General features: G+C 44.1%; 1 protein-coding gene across 5 annotated transcripts in view; it reads left to right on the plus strand.

The window, feature by feature from the left end:
- MATCAP2 (microtubule associated tyrosine carboxypeptidase 2) overlaps positions 1 to 21,850 on the plus strand; it is a gene marked incomplete at its 5' end in the record, with an annotated part of 44,317 nt that overhangs the window by 4,191 nt on the left and 18,276 nt on the right. For 2 of the 5 annotated variants that reach the window (XM_084782925.1, XM_084782928.1), the window contains one exon: positions 20,293 to 20,987. In XM_084782925.1, coding sequence (XP_084639051.1) covers positions 20,293 to 20,987 — 695 coding nt within the window. Of the gene's footprint in view, positions 1 to 9,258; positions 9,406 to 20,292; positions 20,988 to 21,850 lie in introns of all 5 variants that reach the window. The other 3 variants (XM_084782924.1, XM_084782926.1, XM_084782927.1) reach the window with 3 other exon arrangements.

Below are 21,850 nucleotides of genomic sequence, written 5' to 3' on the forward strand. Positions count from 1 at the left end.
CAATGAAAATGATTCGGTTTCTGTGAATTGGGGATTTTGAAATTTTTTTCATTTTTTGAGAAAGGGTGGCCTGTCTCCCAGGATAGCCTCAAACTCCCTATGCAGCTGAAGATGACCCTGAAGCCCTGATCATCTGTTCCCACCTCCCAGGGCCTGAGGTCACAGGTGTGGCCCCATGCCCATCTTATGATGCATACATGACTGCTTTTCCATACCTATATTTATTTCATAAGGCTGTTTTCACAAACCTTAATCTATAGTTTTATTTCTCTGTGGTGTTTTGAGAGAGGGTCTCACTATGACCTCAAACTCAGAGAGTCACCTGTCTCCTGGCTCAGTAGTCACATTTTCTTCCTTTTTTTTTTTTTTTTTTTTTTGGTTTGTTTTTTTAGTTTAGTTTTGTTTTTTGAGACAGGGTTCCTTTGTGTACCAGCCCTAGATGTCCTGGAACTCACTCTGTAGACCAGGCTAGCCTCAGATTCACAAAGATCCATCTATGTCTGCCTCCCACATGCTGGGATTAAAGTTGTGCGCCACCATGCCTAGCGTGTGCTCATATTCCTTTTTTAAAAATATTTATTTATTATTATATATACAATGCTCTGCCTGCATGTACACCTGCAGGCCAGAAGGGGGCATCATATCACATTATAGATGGTTGTGAGCCACCATGTGGTTGCTGGGAGTTGAACTCAGGACCTCTGGATGAACAGTCAGTGCTCTTAACCTCTGAGCCATCTCTTCAGCCCCAGTGCTCATATTCTTTAATTGAGCATCAAGGATAAATTTCCTTTAACTTTGATTCAAGGATATACATGTGGTTTACTGTACTTCATTGTCTTCTACCTTGTCAAAATTCATCTCCTCTCACTTTAACCCTTCCCAATGCCGCAGCCCATAAAATCTGTTTCAGTCGCCTTTCCCCTACTTTGCAGTCTGGCGTCGTCCCAGTTGTGTTAGTTCGCCTTCCTCCATGACAAAATATCAAAAGTTCGTCTGTTTGCTTGTTTGATTGATTTTTTGAGACGCAGTCTGTGTATTTTCCTGTCTGCCCTGGGGCTGTATAGATCACAGAGACCCTCCTGCCTCTGCCTCACAAGTGCTAGGACTAGAGACATGTGCCACCATGCCTGGCCAAAACAGAGTAGTTTTTAAAGAGGTTTATTTCTTATAATTGGTATAATCCTATAATCCGATACTATGTATCACATGTAACATGTAACATTCTGTAAGGCAGCAGTCTCAGATGCAGGCTCCACAGTTAGTGAAGACCTTCTTCCCTAGCAGACAGGCTTGTGGGGCAAACGTCTTGATGTGAGCAATCACCAGAGGACGGAGGTGCCCACTCACTACAGTCAGACAAGAATAATAAGTACAAGTTTTTGAGTATGTTGAGATGATGTAATTACATCACTTCCCCTTTCCTATCCCCAAACCCTCACACGCACACTTCTTGCTCTCTTTCAAACTTATGGCCTCTTTTTTCTTAGTTGTTGTAGAGGAATGTTAATTCAGAACATGGCTGTTCTGGCAAGAGATCACATCCAGAGGTCTTCTAGGTCTGTGTGATCCGGCTGGAATACAAACATGCCTTTAATTCAGGAGACAGAGGCAAACAGATCTGAGTTCAAGGCCAGCCTGGTATAGAGCAAGTATTAGGTAAAGAAAAGCTTAGATCCAGGTGTGGTGGTACACGCCTTTAATCCCAAATGAAGGTAAAGTTAGTTTGTAGAAGCAAACACCCATGTTTGAAAGTAATGTCACCATGCAGAAAAGGTGACGAATCAGATAAGATTTGACAAAATAGGATTTGCCCAACTCTCAAGAGGAAAGAGGAAAGGGAAGCTACTTAAGAGGCAGTTTCACAGACAGAGAAGGCAGGTTTTACTAGGACAGTAATAGAGAGATGGGTGGCAGAGAGAACGCAGGTGAAGACGGAACTAGCCAGAAAATGAGAAGGAGCCAGAAGATTAGAGCAGATTGCTGTGTTAGTATGAGGCCAAGCAGAGCAATTCTGGGCTGAGAGAGAAGCCAGATTAAATAAATCAGCTGAGAGAGGAGTTTGATCCAGAACAGCTGAGTTGACCCAGCCAGCCCAGTGCTCAGTAAGGAAGAACAAGTAATGGTGAGCTTATTAAGCAGTAAGTCTCAGAGGCCGGAAACATCTAGGCCTCGGTTAGACTGAATGGAGGCTGGAAGCTCACAGAACTAGGCCTAGGTTAGCAGACAGAGGCAGTAAGCCTCCCAGACAGCAACTGACCCAGGAAAAGAAACGTTACTTTTACAGGTTGTTATTATATACATATGTGAGCATAACTGTGTTTATATATTTCTAAATACAACGTGCTCAATAAAGACTAGACTCCACAACTCTGCATTTTGATTGGTTGTGGCTTTCTGTAATGGTCACGGTTACAGAGAGAAGTTTCCATAATGAGGGGTGAGGACTGCACTCATCTGTGGGTATAAGGACAAATATGGCGATTATGCTGATTTAATAAGGAGGTGGATGTTGGGTTTTCTCCAGTATCTATGACTTCACTAGCCCTGAGTAGTAGGTTTCCAGTTCCAGTCATGACATCCTTCCTTTGAGCAGGTCCAAGTCCAATTAGAGTTGTTGGTTATACGTGCCACTAGCGCACCCTTAAGGCCATCATGCCTTGCTGGTGGTTACTGTGGTTCATTGGTGTCATAGTTGGGTAGGACTGTTGTTTGCTTCCTTCCTTTGAAAACTTGCATGTTCGCTGTGAGTTCGAGGCCAGCCTGGTCTACAAAGTGAGTCCAGGACAGCCAAGGCTACACAGAGAGACCCTGTCTCAAAACAAAACAAAACAAAACAAAACAAAAAACAACAACAAAAAAAGAAAACTTGCATGTTACCTTCTGGTACCATGAGAAGCTTGGCCTCAGGGAGGAGGTGTTCAGGTCAGTTCCTGTTCATCCAGCACTGGGTCCAAAGTCTGAAATGCATGGTGCCTTCAGGAAAGAGGCTCTGCCTCTTAAAGGCTTTACTGCCTTTAAGTAGCACATGGGCCGAGTCTTTGGGTGACTTACCTATACCATTTGATTTCTTCCCCCAAACACTGATCAACCTTTTTGAAATATTTTTATTAGCATATTAATTATTTATAAGGACCTTCATGATGACGTATTTTTGCAATGTATATAATACATTTTGATTATTCAGCCCCATAACCCTTGTAATCCCAGCACTCTGGGAGGCAGAGGAAAGGGGACCTCTGTGAGTTCAAGGCCAGCCTGATCTACAAAGTGAGTTCAGGACAGCCAGAGAAACCCTATCTTGAAAAACCAAAAACCAAACCAAACAAACAAAAAAAACCCCAAAAACAATGGGGAAAACAATGGAGAGAGGGAGAAAACTGCAAGAGTGAGTGATAAATCAGTTCTTTTATCTCCCTCTTAACTAGTCATGTAGAAACAGGTATAAAAGAAGGTTTTTCAGAAAGATGTAATTGTTCTTTGTCCTGGCAGTGTGTAAAAACAATGCTGACTCAAAAGCAGAACGGGACAGCTGCAGATGCTGTACCCAGTACAGACCCCGAGCGGGCACAGAGTGAATCAGCTGTTAGCAATGCAGATGCACAGACTTAGTGAGGATGAATAACTGCATAGCTGGGAATAGTGAACAACAGCAGCAGCACCATAGCCTAAGAATAGATAAAACCTTGTGTTCATGAATGTGTTAGCAAGTACTTGAATATGTAAAACATAATTTTAAATGTTTTGATTATATTGACAAAAATATTGGCAGGGAAAAAATAAACATAAGAATGAGGTAAGAGCTAGGCGTGGTGGCGCACGCCTTTAATCTCAGCACTTGGGAGGCAGAGGAAGGAGGATCACTGTGAGTTCGAGGCCAGCCTGGTCTACAAAGCAAGTCCAGGACAGCCAAGGCTACACAGAGAAACCTTGTCTCAAACAAACAAACAAACAAACAAAAGCCTCCAAATCCTTAAGATTGATGATCATTGAAGAGGAGGTATAATTTTAATATATACTTTAGTTTGTATATATATGTGTACAATATATATTTTTGCATTTATGTAGTCATATATATAGTGCATATCAGTATTTAAAATCTTCCCTAGAGTCCGTAAGTTATTTCTATAGTCTAAATACATTAAGCTATGCCCTTTTATATAAAAATCCATGAATTGAGCTGGATGTGGTTGCACACGCCTTTAATCCCAGCAGAGGCAGAGGCAGGTGGGATCAGATCGCTGTGAGGTGGAGGCCAGCCTGGTCACAAAGTGAGTCCAGGACAATCAAGGCTACACAGAGAAACCCTGTCTTGAAAAACAGGGAAAAAAAGAAAGAAAAGAAAAAGAAAAACTGAAAAGCTAATGAAATATAAAGAAAATTAACACAATGAATAAGTGCACTGGCAAAAAGCATTCAGAGTACACTCTGCACGAGCTATGACCATATGACTTTATAAATCTGTTTATCACTGTAGTCTGTGTCCTGAACCTGGGAGAGGCGGACTAAAGTCTCATGCAGTAGCCAGCTTTGTTCAGAGCATCAGTCAGTTTGTACTTTGAGGGTTAAGAAGCATCACATGAGTAAGGTGTCCATCACAGGACAAGCCACATGTGGCAGAAACATGGAAAACCACAGCTGAAGTGAACTCACTCCTGTCTGCTACCCCTGGAAGGAGCACAAACACACATTCCATGAACAACTCTGTGTTTTAAAGGCACTGAGGTCACAAGACTTGCTTACTTGGCGTTTTCTCACAAGCACTCAGAATTCTCATATGACTCCATTCTTTTTTTTTTAATATTTTATTTAATTTTACTTTATGTGCATTGGTGTAGGGGTGTCAGATCTTGGAGTTACAGACAGTTGTGAGCTGCCATGTGGGTGCTGGGAATTGCATCCAGGTCCTTTGGGAGAGCAGGCAGTGCTCGCCAGCCCCGCAACTCCATTCTTGGACTGTGTTCTGACAAACTTCCATTAGGTCATTCCTTAATTTCTTTTTCTTTCTTTCTTTCTTTTTTTCTTTTTCTTTCTTTCTTTTTTTTTAAAAAGATTTATTACTTATCAGTGTTTTGCCTGCATCTGTGCCTGCAGACCAGAAGAGGGCGCCAGATCTCATTCTAGATGGCTGTGAGCCACCATGTGGTTTCTGGGAATTGAACTCAGGACCTCTGGAAGAGTAGACAATGCTCTTAGTTTTCTTTCTTTCTTTTTCTTTCTTTCTTTTCTTTTTTTTTTTTTTTTTTGGTTTTTTAAAGACAGGGTTCCTCTGTGTAGCCTTGGCTGTGCTGCCCTGGACTCACTTTGTAGACCAGGCTGGCCTCGAACTCAGAGATCTGCCCACTTCTGCCTCCCGAGTGCTGGGATTAAAGGTGTGCTGCCATGCCTGGCTGTTTTCTTTTTCAAAGAATAATTGTTGAATATACTGTAAAAGGGAAACAGACTAGACAGCAGGCAAAATGCTGTCTTCTATCCACAAGTTTTCCTTTTTTGAGAAAGAGCCCTGAAGCTACAGTAACTGTAGACACTAGAAGTTTGTGGAACAAGATGCTCAGAGAGTGCAGGCCTGTGTGTCACAAGAGTAACTGCAATTAAATTCCTTTAGCAAATGCTTGAACCAAAACATGAACTCAGCATTGGACACCTGTAATCCCAGCACTCAGGAGGCAGAAGCAGGTGTATCTCTGTGAGTTCAAGGCCAGCCTGGTTTACAAAGTGAGTGCCAGACAGCCAAGGCTACACAGAGAAGCCCTGTCTCAAAACAAACAAACAAGCAAGCAAGCAAACAACCTCCACAAATAAACAACAACAAATGAACTCATCTGAAGACCCATTTGATATCATTCTGTTTCTCTGAGTTAACACTGAAAATCATAAGCTTTCTACTATTCACTTGTTAGCTCCCATTTATTGAGTACCCACTGTTATAGGCGCTCTTCTTTTTTCTTTTGAATGTTTTCCATTTATATGTCATGTGTAAGGGTTACTTTTTAACCTGTGTATATGTTTATGCAGCACATGCATGCATGTATGCATGCTGTGCCCAAGAAACCAGAACTAGATCTCCCCCTCAGAGTTACAGATGGTTGTGACGTGCATGTGGGTGTGGGAACTAAATCAGGGTCCTCTACAAGAGCAACACGTGCTCTTAACTACTGAGCCATCTCTTCAGCTCCCCACTCCCTAGGTACTGGGTTTTTTTGGGGGGGGTTGTTTTTGTTTTGTTTTGTTTTGATTTTTTTGAGACAAGGTTTCCCTGTGTAGCCTTAGCTGTTCTGAACTCACTCTGTAGACCAGGCTGGCCTCGAACTCACAGAGATCTGCCTACCTCTGCCTCCCTAGGGCTGGGATTCAAGGTGTGTGCCACCATGCCTGCCTCCTAGGTACTGTTCTTGAGGCAGAGAGTGCAGAAATAAAATGAACATTAAAAGATCAGTGTGCTTATCTGTGAGGCCATAGGTTTAATCTCTATAGCGCTAAAGAGAAAACATTGCATGTGCTATCAATGGATACACACAATAGGGAAGAAATCCTGAAGAGCATAGCACAAGTGATGCTAATGGAAAATAGACCAGAGAAAGGGACATCAAATATGAAGAGGAATTTTAAGCTGTGTGGATAGAAAAGCCGAATAGAAGAGTGACATTTGGATCAAGACCTGAGTGAACTGAGGGAGGGAGTTTGGAGCTGTTTGGAGGACAAGCATTCCAAGTAGGAAAAGTCACCAATGACAAAGGCCTTGTGGTAAAGCTTGCATCACCACTGAGCAGCAGCAAGCTGCCAGTGGGTCTCTAGGCGAGTGAGGGCACAGAAGGCGATGACAGCCAAACTGACCAGAGCTGGGTCATAAAGGACCTTGCAGGAGTAGGCAGCAGGGTGGCAGGACGACAGAGGGGCTGCTCTGGCCTCTGGGCTTGGGAGTAGATTCGAGTCAGGGTGAGACTACAAGGCGCATCTAGAAACTGAGGGTTGAGCCTCCACATGACGTCATGTAACTGAGTGTGGGGTTGTGAAAATTGTTTCCAACAGTGAAACATTCCTGGACGTGGAATCATCAAGTGTTGACTTCAAATCAAATGTGTTGAACCCAGAGCATTTCTCGTAGCACTGGCATTGCACCAGCTGATGGCGCTGCAGCTGGGCTCTGAACACAAAGCCTGTGTACTTTAGATTGTGTATGCACTAATGCATGCTGCCTGAAAGACCTCAGCTGGGATTCCAGATGATTTGATGTTTAGAGCGGCAGTGTTTTTAATGGTTTATAAGGTTGTCTGCTCTTAGGGAAGCAGGACACAGTGGTATCATTATGGAAACAAAGACGTTTAATAGTCTTCCGCTGTGACCCCTCAGCATGTAAGTACCTAGTATACCTTTACATTGGATTGTCCCTGAGTGCTTGGGGGTTTTGGTTTGGTTTGGTTTGGTTGGTTTGTCGAGACAAGGTTTCTCTGTGTAGCCTTGGCTGTCCTGGACTCACTTTGTAGACCAGGCTGGCCTCGAACTCACAGAGATCCACCTGCCTCTGCCTCCAGAGTGCTCGGATTAAAGGTGTGCGCCACCACGCCCGGCTCTGCAACCTCTTCTTACTTTTTCTTTGGAGACAGAGTTTCACTAAGCTGCCCAGCTGGTCTTGTACTCGCCCTGTATCCAAGTAGCTGGTATCACAGGCTTAGTCTACCAGGCTCAGCCTGTTGGAAGAGCTAAAGAGGTGGCTCAGTAGTTAAGAGCACTTGCTGCTCTTGCAGAGGACCTGGGTTCAGTTCCCAGCACAGAGACAGTGACTCACAGCATCCACAAAGCCAATTTCAGGGAATCTGATGATGGATGCCCTCTGCTGGTCTCTATGGGGACCAGGCAGTCACATGGTACATACAAAGGCAAACACTCATGCACACAAATAAATTTTTAGAAGACCACATTCATTTTAAAGAAAATGTTTAAGTACAGTTGTTGTTTTAGCCATGTGTGGTGGTACACTCCTGTAATCCCAGCACTTGAGTAGCTGAGGAGGAGAAGGGTCAGGAGTTCAAAGTTCTCAGCTGTATAGTGAGTGCTCAGTCAGCCTTGGCTACATGAAACCTCATGTCACGACCACCACAGTCCCTGCCAAAAATGTGCTGACTTGAGTTTTATTTTTTAATTGAAATGAACTTTGTCTTGGGAATAGGGCAGAATTTCTGACATTCTGAAATTCCCTAAGCATACTTTTGTTATTTTTGTACCATATGCTTTTGTAAAATGTTGTTCTCAGCATTGACAATTACAAAACAAACAAAACCCTGAAAAATGTGGAAGATGCAGGCTGGAGAGATGGCTCGGCAGGCCAAGGCACCAACCACCAAGCCTGGCAGATCTCAGCTTGAGTCCCAGAGCACGTTTGTGGAAGGAGAGAACCGACTCCTGCACGTTGTCCTCTGACCTCTGACCGACCGCGCGCACACACACACACACGCACACAATGTAAAACAGTGTTGAAGATGTTGAAGATACTCTGCATTCTGCAGTATTAAATATTCTTCTGGTAGCCAGGTGTGGTGGCGCACGCCTATAATCCCAGCACTCAGGGAGGCAGAGGGAGGTGGATCGCTGTGAGTTCGAGGCCAGCCTGGTCTACAAAGTGAGTCCAGGACAGCAAAGGCTGTATAGAGAAAAGCCGTCTCTCTCTCTCTCTCTCTCTCTCTCTCTCTCTCTCTCTCTCTCTCTCTCTCTCTCTCTCTCTCTCTCTCATATCTGTCTTTTCTTTCCAAAGCAGGGTTTCTCTGTGTAGCGTTCACTGTCTGTCCTGGACTCACTTTGTAGACCAGGCTGGCCTCGAACTCAGGATCCTCCTGCCTCTGCCTCCCTGAGTGCTGGGATCACAGGTGTGTGCCACCGCGCCAGACGGAAATATCACCATTTCTGTTTCTCATTGCCAGCACGAAACTAAGGCCCCTTGAGCCTCATACAGACCCCCGCCCCGCAACTGTTAAATTCAAAATTGTTTATTAATTGCAAACGGACTATTCCTCTGAGACACCCAAGCTGCTATGGACCCACTCTTTGCATGGTCGGCGCTCGGCACGCTGGGAGTTGTAGTTCGTTTCTCTCCTTACGAGCAGGATGTCTGTTGCACGAGCGCCTCCAACGGCTAGCGTGTTTGTTTGGTAGCGCGAGTGAGCATAAAAGGCTGGAGCGTCTCATAGCAACGGGGTTGCAATGACGTCACCGTGGCGGGTTCTCAGCGCTGAGGCCAGGTGGAACCCTCTGTACACCTTCCAGCCGCTGTGTCAGACGTCGTCCTCCGCTCGGCGCTGCGGGTCCTGTCCGGGCTGGACCCGAGCTACCTTCCAGGAGTCTTCGCCGCCAGGCCCGCCGGCCTCGGCCTCGGCTTCTGTGGGGCGATGCTGGAGTCTATTCGTGTGACTGGTGAGTGCAGGCAGGCTCGGCCCAGGTGGCGCGGCTGCAGCGGGCGGAGAGCTTTGGGGTCTGCACTCGGTGGACCTGGAGCAGTCTCGCAGAGGGAAGGGAGCGCGCTCCTTTCCCTGCTTCAGGCGCTAGCCGCGGGCAGGAGGAGCTGTGCACTCTACAGTGTAATCTAGAGTTCAGTCTGATTTCAGAGCATTTCAGACGTGTAGTAAGTTGTGGTATCTTTTAGAATGTTCAGACAAAAATCAGCTGTAGGAAACACATCTCTACATTTCCGTGTATGTTCTGTGTGTTTTGTATGCGTTTATTCTTAAACATTTTGAATTGATGTAATAAGAATAGGTGTTTAGATACAAGGTTGTTAAGTTTAATTGCCTTTCCATTTTTAAGTAGATATGCATATTTGCCATCTTTAAATCTTTAATAATATTAGACAGTTCCTGGACCGTTTTACCAGCGTTTGGTTCTTCATGGAAACATTTCTGAGGCCAGATACCAAAACAACAGAGTTAAGGGAAACAGCTAATTCCCAAACTGAAGTTTAAAAAAAAGACTAGAACTTTTGGCTTTGGGGTATTGCAGTACCCAGTAGACCAGTTTTCAGAATTGTCTTGAGACAGGGTCTGGCCTTGAACTCATGACCGTCCTGCCTTGGTCTCCCGAGTGCTGAGGTTATGGACATCACTAGCTAAGATTTTTTGTTTTGTTTTGCTTTGTTTTTTGTTTTTCGAGACAGGGCTTCTCTGTCCTGGCTGCCCTGGACTCACTTTGTAGACCTGGCTGGCCTCAAACTCACAGAGATCTGCCTGCCTCTCCTTCCAAGTGCTGGGATTACAGGTATGTACCACCATGCCTGGCCTAGATTTTTTTAAAATTAGCATACAAAGTAATAGTTTTCATTATGGTACTTTGAAACTCATGTCATTGTATGTTGCAGCAGAGTTTTTTAAATTGAAAAACTAAGTTATTTTTCAGTGAAAATAGTTTTTTATCTTAATTGTTTTATATTATTTGCTGTTTGGTGTTATAAAACACAGAACTGATTTTTGTACATTCCTACAATTTACCCCACTGTTATGTTGACAGAAAACATACATTTATAAATGCCAGTATCTTAGAGGCCACTTAAGTTGGCGTTAGGCTTTTTTAAGTTGTGATTTGGTATAGATATTACTCTTTCATCTTAAAACAGAATATCCGAGGCTGATGCAGGACAAGTTTTATGAGTTTAAAGTCAGCCTGGTCTACACAACAAGTTCCAGGACAGCCAGTGATACCCTGTCTCCAAAAACGTACAAACAAAAACCCCAAACAATACGAAAGTCAAAAGTTACTTTAAAATATCAATCCTGGCAGAAGTCAGGGCCAAATACATAAGCAGGTCTCAATGATAATACATGCTTGAGGATGTCATAATGGGACTGATAGAGAGAGTACTTGCTTACCATAAACTAAGTTTAAAACAGGAACTATTGAGCTGGTGCACACCTGTAATCCCAACACTTGAGAGACAGAGGCAGGTGAATCTCTGTGAGTTGGAGGCCATCCTGGTCTACAAAGTGAATTCAGGGCAGCCAAGATAACACAGAGAAACCCTGTGTTGACAGAACAACAACAATAACACCCTAAAGCCCAGGAAATATCAGAAAAAACCACATTCTTTTGTACACTAAAAATACTTTAACTTAAAATGCCAATCCTCCTTATAATGCAGATCAAGGCTTCGCAAGTTCAGCAGTTCAGTAGTGGAGGAATTGATTCTTTATTGTAAGCGACTGTTTTTTTACACATAGAGAATTGTGACAACCAAAAATGTCCTGTGGGTGGCAAAATACTCTCTCTTTTATCCAGTTGAAAACATTGCCTTGAAGAAAATAGATTCTGTCCCTGTGTGAGTCACTGGGTTTAGAAATTACAGTACTAAAAAAAAAAAAAAATTACACCTATTAAAATAATCTCCCTCAAACCTAAAGTCATTGTAGTGAGAATATGATTAAATATTATTGTAGTATATGATTAGTGTAGTGTATGATTAAAGTATAGCATTAGAGAATAGGTGTGCTGATAGCCGCAGCACAGTGAGCTGCCTGAGTATGGAGAGACAGGGGCTTGAGGATGGAGTCTTTTCAACAGAAGACCTACCTTTGTTGGATCAGTTCTTTCCCCATAATTTAGTCAATAGTTGAGTTCAAGCACCAGACCAACTTGGCCTTACACTTTCTTTCTTTCCTTCTTTCTTTTTTTCCCCCATGTGTATCCCTGGCTGTCCTGGAGCTCACTCTGTAGACCAGGCTGGATTTGAACTCAGTGTCGACTTAGTCTGCATTTTCTGATTTAGGTAATTTAGCAGTGAAACAAAGCCTTAGGAAAACTTTTGTCTCTGGTATTCTTATACATCCACCATTGTACAAAGCGGTTTTATTATTATTATTATTATTATTATTATTATTATTAACTTATTATACAGATTCTGCTTTAGTCCATACTTTTTGCTGAAATATCGATCAATAAATGGGACAACTAAAACCTTTATGAAGAGATTGCAGCTGAAAACATACCCTATACTATTCTGACTTTCCCTCACTTAGCATGGTGTCTTGGATCCTCATTCTCGTCCTTTTTTTTTTTTTTTAATGGTGAAAAAAGTGTGTATTTAGAATTAGCCAACTGGACTCAGTTTAGATGATCCCAATCTAGTTGGCAACATCCAGAGCATCATAATCAGGAGCCAGTCAAACATATGTCTTCTGCTCTCTGTCAGGCCTTGTCAGGGTATTGGCTTTGGCCACATCGATGTCATAGAGTTTCTTCACAGCCTGTTTGACCTGGTGCTTGTTAGCCTTGACATCCCCAGTGAACACGAGTGTGTTGTTGTCCTCTAACTTCTTCATGGCCGACTCGGGGGTCAGGGGGTCAGGGGGTCATTCTCTTCCCTTTAGCAGAAGAACTTAATTGTGATAAGAATACTGATGAGGGGCTGGAGAGATAGCTTAGAGGTTAAGAGCACTGACTGCTCTTGCAGAGGTCCTGAGTTCAATTCCCAGCAACCACACGGTGGCTCACAACCATCTATAATGTGATTGGATGCATACTGTATACATAATAAAATAAAAAAAAAAAAAGAATACTGATGAGAATACGTTCCCTTTTCTTCTTTGAAAAGCAATAAATAGGCTAATCTGATGACACAGGCCTGTAATCCCAGCTACATGAGAAGCTGTATCAGAAAGATGGCAAGTTCAAGGTCTTTGTGGGTAATTTATTGAGAGCCTATTCCAAAATAAATGTAAAGGGCTGGGGTGCTGGAGATGTGGCTCAGTTGAGAGAGTGCTTTCCTTGTGTGCAAGCGACCCTGGTTCTGGTAGCCAGCACCATATAACCCCGGAGTGGTGGTGCACACTTAAGAGCCTTCCATACAAGATATGGAGTAGGGGGATCAGAAGTTCAAGTGGGAAAGAAAAGCTATAAATAGAGAGTTAACGTGGCATTTACATTTCAAATTTCAAAACCGAAGCAGTTTCTCTGGTCGCCACTCTTGACTTAGTCACAATGGACTATGATCTGTATGTGATTTCCTAGTGGAAACGCGGATTAGACTGGTAAGATGACACAGAAGAGGAAGCTATAGAAAAGATGTGTGTTGCTTAGAAATGGTATTAAATCAGAAAAGGTTTCTCTTCTTTCCTCTCTTGCTCCTCCTCCCCTCCCTCCCTTGATCCTTTGTTTCTTGCTTCCCTGTGTCCTTCTACTTAGCAGAGTGGCCTCTTGCCTTAGCATCCTGAGCCTTGCGGATTACAGGCTGCAACATCACACCTAGCTCACCTCTTGTAACCTTTTTATCTCCCCTTCTCTCTCTCCCTTTCTTTGTCTCTCTTCTCTGTCTCTTTTCTTTTAGATACACTGCCTTGCTTTGTAGCTGTGACCGATAAGGACTCACAGATACCCTGTCTCGAGAATCTTGTGAGGAGCCACACCTTCCTAGGATAAGGTTCTTTCCCATAGGGCCCCACGCAACAGCTCAGCATGGTGGCTGCAACTGCAGTCTAAGATTTGGAAGATCAGTAGTAGTTCACGGTCCTCCTCAGCTGCACTTTGAGGCCAGCCTGGGATCTGTGAGATCCAGTCTCAAACACAAAACCCGCAGAATCCTTGCATGGTGGCTCACACCTACAATCCCAGGAGCCCAGGACTTCATGTTATATTTTACTCTTTTTATTTTTATTTATTTATTTATTTATTGCTTTTTGCTTCTAGTTTTGTTTTGTGAGATCTACCTGCCTCAGCTTCCAGAGTTCTGGGAATAGCCTGAGCCAACTATTCTTGATTTTCTTTCGGTTTTTAGAAACAGCCTCACTGTGTAGCCCATGTTGGCCTCAGATTGGAGCTTCTCCTGCCTTTGCCTCCCAAGCCCTAGTTACACGTGTGAACCACCATGCTTAGCATGCACCTCATCCTCCCTGCTGAGAGTGCTTCGGCGGCACCCTATTGATAGCAAGCATAAGCTTTTTCTTTTTCTTTCCCATCCCCTGACCTCCTAACTCCTATCACGTCAGCCCCTCAGCGCATCACTCTCTCCCTAGGTACTCCTTGTGGGCTGTTTGGTAATAGCTACTTCTTTCTCAATTCAAAAAGCACCTTTAGAACAGTTTTCACTTCCTACCAGACTCTCCTGACACCTTGATTGTAATTGCTATGTTTGCAGTTTCCTTTCCCAACAACAAAACTCAGAGCTCTTCGTAGTGTACAATTGCTTACCCCTGGTTTTGCACATGCAGACAAACCCCTGCCCCCTTCTACCCCACCCCACCCCACCTCCACGCTTATGAAAAGGGAAACAGGGAGGTAGCCCAGGGAAAGAAATACTTGAGAAGAAACAGTAGAGAATTTGGCTGCATGAAATTTGTTGTTTTCTGTTTTCTGTAAGAGGCTTTGAGACTGATAAGACTGGTCTATCAATAAGAGAACACTGCAGAAAATTCTCTAATGATTCTCATTGAGTGACCACATAATGTTATAAGCTAAACACATAAGAAGGACAATAAGGCCGGGCGTGGTGCTGCACGCCTTTAATCCCAGCACTCAGGAGGCAAAGACAGGAGGAGCACTGTGAGTTCAAGGCCAGCCTGGTCTACAAAGAGAGTCCAGGATGGCCAAGGCTACACAGAGAAACCCTGTCTTGAAAAACCAAAAAATAAAAAAATAAAAAATAAAAAAAAAAGAAGAGCTAGGCAGACCCAAGGCTACAGAAAGAAACCCTGTCTCAAAAAAAAAAAAAAAAAAAACAACCAAACCAAACAAACTAACAAAAAGAATGACAGACAGTAAGAGCAAAAGAAAGGTGCTAAGATCCCAATTCAGTCAGTAAACAGGACTGATGAAATAAAACCTGCAGAGGAGGTTGTGTTTTAGATAGGGTCTCTTTCTTGCCCAGATTGGCTTGGCACTCATGGTGTAGCCCAGGCTGGCCTCTCCGTCTCCACCTCCCCTAAATGCTGCGATTACCAGCAAAACACAGAAACCTAGGCTAGTTTTACTGTCCTGAACTACACATAAATAGAATCATGTTCTCTTTTGATCCCATTATTAATTATTCAACATTACCTGATGTTCCTCAACATTGTCACTTGTAATCTGTTTCATTTTCATTGCAGAATACTCTAGAATTCTGATAAATTAATACATCCTTTCTACTACTGATAGATATCATTTGTGCTTAAGTGGGGAAGTCTTGATAACATTAAAGTTTATCTTTGGACATTATGGGGTTTTTGTGTTCTGTTTTACACTTCTGTTTGCCGTCACGCATCCTATTGCAACATTTATGCAAGTTGTCAGGTTTTATGAGTGCATCATGACATTTTCATTTGGCTAGGAGCATAGCTAAGAGGCAGAACAGCTAGCCACTTAGCATGTACAAGACCATAGGTTCAAAGCTCAGAACTCAGAAGCAGATCCCTGAGTTCTAGGCCAGCCTTGTCTATGAAGGGAGGTCAAGGACAACCAGGGGGACACAGGAATGCTTTGATTTAAAAAAAAAATGTGTGTGTGTGTGTGTGTGTGTGTGTGTGTGTGTGTATGTATGGATGGCTCAGCAGGTAAGAGTGCCTGCTGCTTTTTAGAGGACCAGAGATCCAATATCCATGTACTCACAAATGCCAGGAACAATAGTTCCAAGAGTTCCAAACATCTCTTCTGGCATTTGAGGGTACCTGTAATAAGTGGCCTACATTCACTCAAATACATACAAAAAGACACGTTGAAACCAAAGCAACAAAATGCTGAGCTGAAAACAAGAAAGGAAGGAAGATAGACCCAGAACAGAAAAACAAAAAGAAAAGGGAGAAGTACCGTTTTGTAGGCCAGAGTCTACTGACTGGTATTTTTCCAGGTTTTGCTCGTCTCCCTCCTCTTGTTGTTCTTTAGACACCTAACCCATCCCCAGTGGTGAAACACTTGTGACTGCGCAGCGTCCCTTCTCCATGCTCTTAGACAGGAACAGGCGCCCCTGACGGCTTTGATGACAGAGCGTCATTGACAGAGCTGGGGCTGAAGCCGGGAACCTGAGTGTCCTTTTCTCCTGCTCTAGATACATATGAAGCTTTTGTTACGTTGGCAAGTTCAACGTATTTACCAGAGTGCTAGTGCTGAGAAGTAATTTTAATGGATTAATACTAGTCATCTTTTGGTGGGGCAGGTTTGTTTTGTTTTGTTTTGTTTTGTTTTGTTTTGTTTTTTTGAGACAAGGTCTCCCTGTGTTAGCCTTGTCTGTCCTGGACTCACTTTGTAGGCCAGGCTGCCTTGAACTCACAGAGATCCACCTGCCTCTGCCTCCTGAGTGCTGGGATTAATGGCATGTGCCACCACTGTCAGGCCTTGTGTGTGTGTTTTGAAACAGATTCTTGTTCTGTAGTTTGGCTCATTTTTAACTCACAAGAGTACTACCTCAGCCTTCCAAGTACTGTGATTAACTATATGAACCACCACAAACAACTCAGGTTCTGTACCATTTAATATAACTGAAATAGGATTAGTGCGACTGGGAAATTAATTCTACACATCTTAGGGGAGTTTCACACAGGACGGCCAGGTGGCCCACTTTGCTGGATAGTATGGACTGTCCAGCACTTGGCAAGATTGGCCTCATCGTCACTGGGAGACTGTAGCACAGATGGAACCAGGCCTCCAGTAGACACTAACAAGTGAACTGGAATGCCAGGACTCCTGAGGAGCGGAGTTCTGTCGGGCACCCTCTCCCCTACTTCCTACTCCTCCATGAACATTTTGGCAGGAGCTTTATTTTTGCAATCAGGATTATTGTTTTCAAGAGACTATCTTTTGTTTATTCTTTGCAATTCCATACGTGTTAACCATCGTATGCACTTCCAACTTCTCCCTCCTACTCCTCCAGGTGTACCCCCCAAAGAGTGGGCTAAATATATTTTGATATAGGTGTAAAAACAAGGATAAGAAGCCGGGCATGGTGCTGCACGCCTTTAGTCCCCCACACTCACTCAGGAGGCAGAGGCAGGTGGATTGCTGTGAGTTCAAGGCCAGTCTGGTCTACAAAGCAAGCAAGTCTAGGACAGTCAGGAGCTATTACACAGAGAAAGCCTGTCTCGGAAAAACCTAAAAACCAAAAACCAAAGGTAAGGGAGGCACTCAAGGAAGCAGGATACACCCACGAAAGCACTGGTGGGGCGGGGCTTCTCAAAGTGGAGACCTGGGAGTGGAAGTAGACACACTGACATGTGGGTGTGAGCCCCTCAAGGGAGGGTGAGGGGCTTATTTATGTATTTATTTATTTATTTTGAGACAGGCTTTCTCTGTGTAGCCTTGACTGTCCTGTACTCGCTTTGTAAACCAGGCTGGCCTGGAACTCACAGCAATCCTCCTGCCTCTGCCTCTGAGTGTGGGATTAAAGGTGTGTGCCACCATTTACCTGGCTTAGTTTTTTTAGTATTTGTTTTTATGGCCTAAGCTGGTCTCAAACACTATGTCACGTAAGATATCCTTGAACTAATGGTCCTGCTGCCTGCACTTCCTTCCCAAGTGTGCTGCAACACTGTTAGTTGGTGCAGCGGGGACTGAATCCAGGGCTTCACCCATGCGTGGTAAGGTAGGGTACACCTGCATCCTCGGGCGGGCTATGTAAAAGGTATTCTGACATATAATAAGGTTTTGGTTTTTGTTTAGACAGAGTTTCTCGATGTGGTTCTGGCTGACCTGGAGTTCACTATGTAGATTAGGCCGACCTTGAATTTACAGAGATCCACCTGGCTCTGCCTCTGATTCTAGGGTTAAACTTGTGTGTCACCACACCCTGTCTTAATAGGTTTTGAAATAGGAAAAAAAGATTAATTTGGAGGTCCCTGGCAATTTATGAGTAAATAAAATAAATTAGTTAACCCTTTGATGTTAAGAATACTGTTTTCATCCTGGCGGTGGTGGCGCACACCTTTAATCCCAGCACTTGGGAGGCAGAGGCAGGTAGATCTTATGAGTTCCAAACCAGCCTGGTCTACAAAGAGAGTCCAGGTCAGCCAAAGCTACACAGAGAAACCTTGTCTCAAAAAAAAAAAAACAAAAACAAAAAAACAAAAAAACAAAAAAAACCCAGAACAACAGAAAGAAAGAATACTGTTTTCAGAATCAATCCATTTTTACACTGAATATTCATCTTTTAAAAATCAGTAGAGCCAAGCATGACAACCTACCTCTATAATCCCAGAATTTGGGAAGCCAAGGAAGAGGACTACTGTGAGTTTGAAGCCAGTGTAGAATGCATAGTGAGTTCTAGACCCTGTTCTACTTTGACATGAGGTAGTTTGGGATATTTTATTGTTTAGGTAAGTGTCCTTTGAGGGCTGTTTGCCTTCATTCCTAGGCTCTGCTGGGAGCATGCCCAGAGCCTGTCCTTGTGCGCTGACCATGACTCCTTTTTAACTATCTGTAAAAGGCTTCACGGGAATGCCTTGTGCTCAGAGTCAGGAGTCAGCCGCAGGACTGGGGCTGTAACTGAAAGGTAGCATGCTCACCTGGAGTGCAAAGGCCTTGGGTTCAATCCCCAGCACCAGAGGGGAAAAGCAGACTGTGCACAGGAGAGGCTTACCTATGTATTACATAGATGTTTATTTTTTTTGGTTTTTCGAGACAGGGTTTCTCTGTGTAGCCTTGACTGTCCTGGACTCACTTTGTAGTCCAGGCTGGCCTCGAACTCACAGCGATCCATCTGCCTCTGCCTCCCGAGTGCTGGGATTAAAGGTGTGCGCCACCACGCCCGGCTACATAGATGTTTATTAAAGACATGAAGGGATATAAATAACAAATTAATTTTTGAGACAGGGTTTCATGTGCCGCAGGATATCCTAGAGCTCTCTGTGTAGATAAAGATGATCTTGGGCTTGATCTTCCCTTCCATCCCTGAAGCGCTGCAACTGCGCATGTGAGCCACCGCGCCCAGCTGACAGCTGTGAAGCTAGCGCATGAGCAGTCTGTGCGACTCTTAGCTGTTATGACACATAAAGACAAAGTCTTCAACTTGCCACTTAGTATACTGAGACTTTTGTAATAGGAATCACATATTCTTTTTCTTTTTTGGCAACAGCATCTCATGTAGCACAGGCTGGCCTGGAAGTATTTGGCTAAGGATAACCTTGAAATTCTGATCCTCCTGACTCTGCCTTTCAGGTTTGGGGATGACAGGCAGGCATGCGCTTCCACTTCTACCCTCAACATTAGCATTGGTGGTGTTTTTCTGTGCTGGAGAAATAGCAAACATTCTGGCACTAAGCCACACCCCAGCTCTTAGCCAGTTATTAATAGTGACTGATCTTACTAAAATCTTTTTTTCTCTCTCTCTCTGTGTAATAGCCCTGGATGTCTTAGAACTCTCTTAGTCAGGCTGGCCTCCAACTCACGGCAATCTGCCTGCCTTTGCCTCTGCCTCTGCCTTCTGAGTGCTGGGATTAAATGTGTGTGCCACCATGTGCACTAAAACATTCTTTGTTTCTTTTTTTAATTTAATTTTTTCTTTGCTTTTTCGAGTCAGGGTTTCTCTGGGTAGCCTTGGCTGTCCTGGACTTACTCTGTAGACCAGGCTGGCCTCGAATTCATATCAATCCACTTGCCTCTACCTCCTGAGAACTAGGATTAAAGGCGTGCACCACCATGCCTGGTTGCTAAAACATTCTTAAACACACATCTGATCATCTCAAATCTTAAAAATGTTTTTCAGGTAGAAAAAGACAGTCATGTTTGTACCTTTTGGGTTTGTGTGTGTGTGTGTGGGGGGTGTTTGTTTTAATTTTATTTGTTTCTGTGTAGCCTTGACTTTGCTAGAACTTGATGGACCAGTCTTCAACTCAGATCCACCTGCCTCTGCCTCCCAAGTGCTAGGATTAAAGTCTCTGGTCACCATGCCCAGCTGCAGTTTGTTTTAAGATAAGGTCTTGCTGGTACTCACTGGTTCTCACTGGTTCTCACTGGTACTCACTGGTACTCACATGCCAGGCAGTCCTTTTGCTTCAGTCTCCTGAGTTCTGAGGTGGCAGGTGGAGGGAGCACTCCAGCGCTCTTCCTTTCTTTACCCATGATTCTTTGTGTTAAGTTCAAAAGTATCTTGGTTGATGCTTGCTTCCCCCTCTCCGAAGACAGGGTTTCTCTGTGTAACAGCCCCTGCTGTCCTGTAACTCACTTTGTAGACCAAGCTGGCCTCGAACTCACAGAGATCCGCCTGCCAATGCCTCCTGAGCGCTGGGATTAAAGGCATGCGCCACCACTGCCAGGATAGATGGTGCTTTGATATTACACAGTCTAGTTTCCATTTAACAAGCAGTTTGCTTCATCTGGCATCTCTGTTGTTTGTTTGTTTTGGTTTTATTATCACAGAAAAGCTTCACTGGCCTGAGCATGAGTTTGCTAAGAAGTCTGTTCTCAATGCAGAAGAGGCACTGACCACTGACAGCAAAAGAAGCTTTTCGAATTTGTCCTCTGGAGTTCTCAAGGACACTTTCACAACTGGGACCAGTAGTTACAATGTTCTACTACAGAGCAAGGAGGAGAGAAAGCACCACACACAAAAGCAGTGTTCCTCTGCCTGCTCCAAACGCCGTAGAAAGCCCAGCAAATCTCCTGGTTCCTCTTGTAGCAAAGATCCTAACAGGATGACAGCCCTGGTGCCTGTGACAAGCAGTGCTTCTTGGTACTGCCTGGAGAGGCAGCCTGCTGGTTTTGTCACTAGTTCAGTACCAAGTCCTATAAAGTTTACCCGTGATATCTCTGTTTCAGGGAACGGCATAGCACTGCCACCTAAACCAAAAAGCAAGGCCAGGCACCGCTGTCTGACCCCTGTTCCGAAGCCAAAGCTGCAGCTGCAGCTGTGCAGAAGCTTTGAGAAAGGAGAAGACCCTTCTGGGAAGAAGCTTTGCATACTCACTGCTATAAAGCCCACCAACCTGGAGAAGGAGAAGCTGCGGTTCTTCAAGTCAGACTACACTTACAACCCTCAGTTTGAGTATGCCAATCCCGCGCTGCCAGGCGTGTTAGCCAAACACAGCAACGCCTCTGACCGCTTTCTTAAGCAGGTAAAATACCACTTCTGTAGTAGTAGTTCATTGCTGTGTAGCTAAAGCGATTATCTACCACTGTGTAAGCAAAAGGAGATGCCTCAATGTCCTCCGTAATCAACCCCCACCAGGGATGGTGAGGTACATGGTAACAGCTTTGCAGGTGAGTGTTTTGGGTCACGCCTGTTTGGAACTATGTTGCGGATATCAAAATCAACAGACTCTGCCCTGTGTTCTCTGACTAGAAGACACTATCTGATGCTTTGACTTGGGACTATGAACTTGTAGCTCAGTAGCTAGGCCACAGATAAGGGTTAGGTAGACTGCACTGTTTGTGTTTTTATAGTCAGCTTTTTTCTCTTGGGGTACGGGAGATCAAACCCAGGGTCTTGTACGTGCGACATCGCTTTATGGAGGCACTAGAGACAGGATCTAGTAACCCAGGCTAACCTCCCAGAGTGTGGCTGAGGAGAGCATAGAACTCTGCATCTCCCTGCTTCCACTTCCCAGCAGCTAGGATTACGCTGGTGAGATGGCTCAGCAGGGAAAGGCTCCTTCCGCCAAGCCTGAGGACCTCAGAGAAGTCAATCCCAAAACCCACGAGATTAGCAGGAAAGAACTGACTCCAGCAAGTTGTCCTTTGATCATCTCCCATCCATGCATGTATGTGCCACCCCACATAGAGCTTCAAGGTAAATAAATCTAAGTCCTGGGATTACAGCAGTGTGCTATCATACCTAATGTATACAGCTTTTAAACATTCTTTTTTTTTTGGTTTTTCAAGACAAGGTATATCTATGTTATCTTGACTGTCCTAGACTCATTTTGTAGATCAGGCAGGCCTTGAATTCACAGCGACTCACCTGCCTCTGCCTCCCGAG

Source organism: Acomys minous (assembly GCF_964271855.1).
Source record: "Acomys minous genome assembly, chromosome: 5".
NCBI classification, from domain to species: Eukaryota; Metazoa; Chordata; class Mammalia; order Rodentia; family Muridae; genus Acomys; species Acomys minous.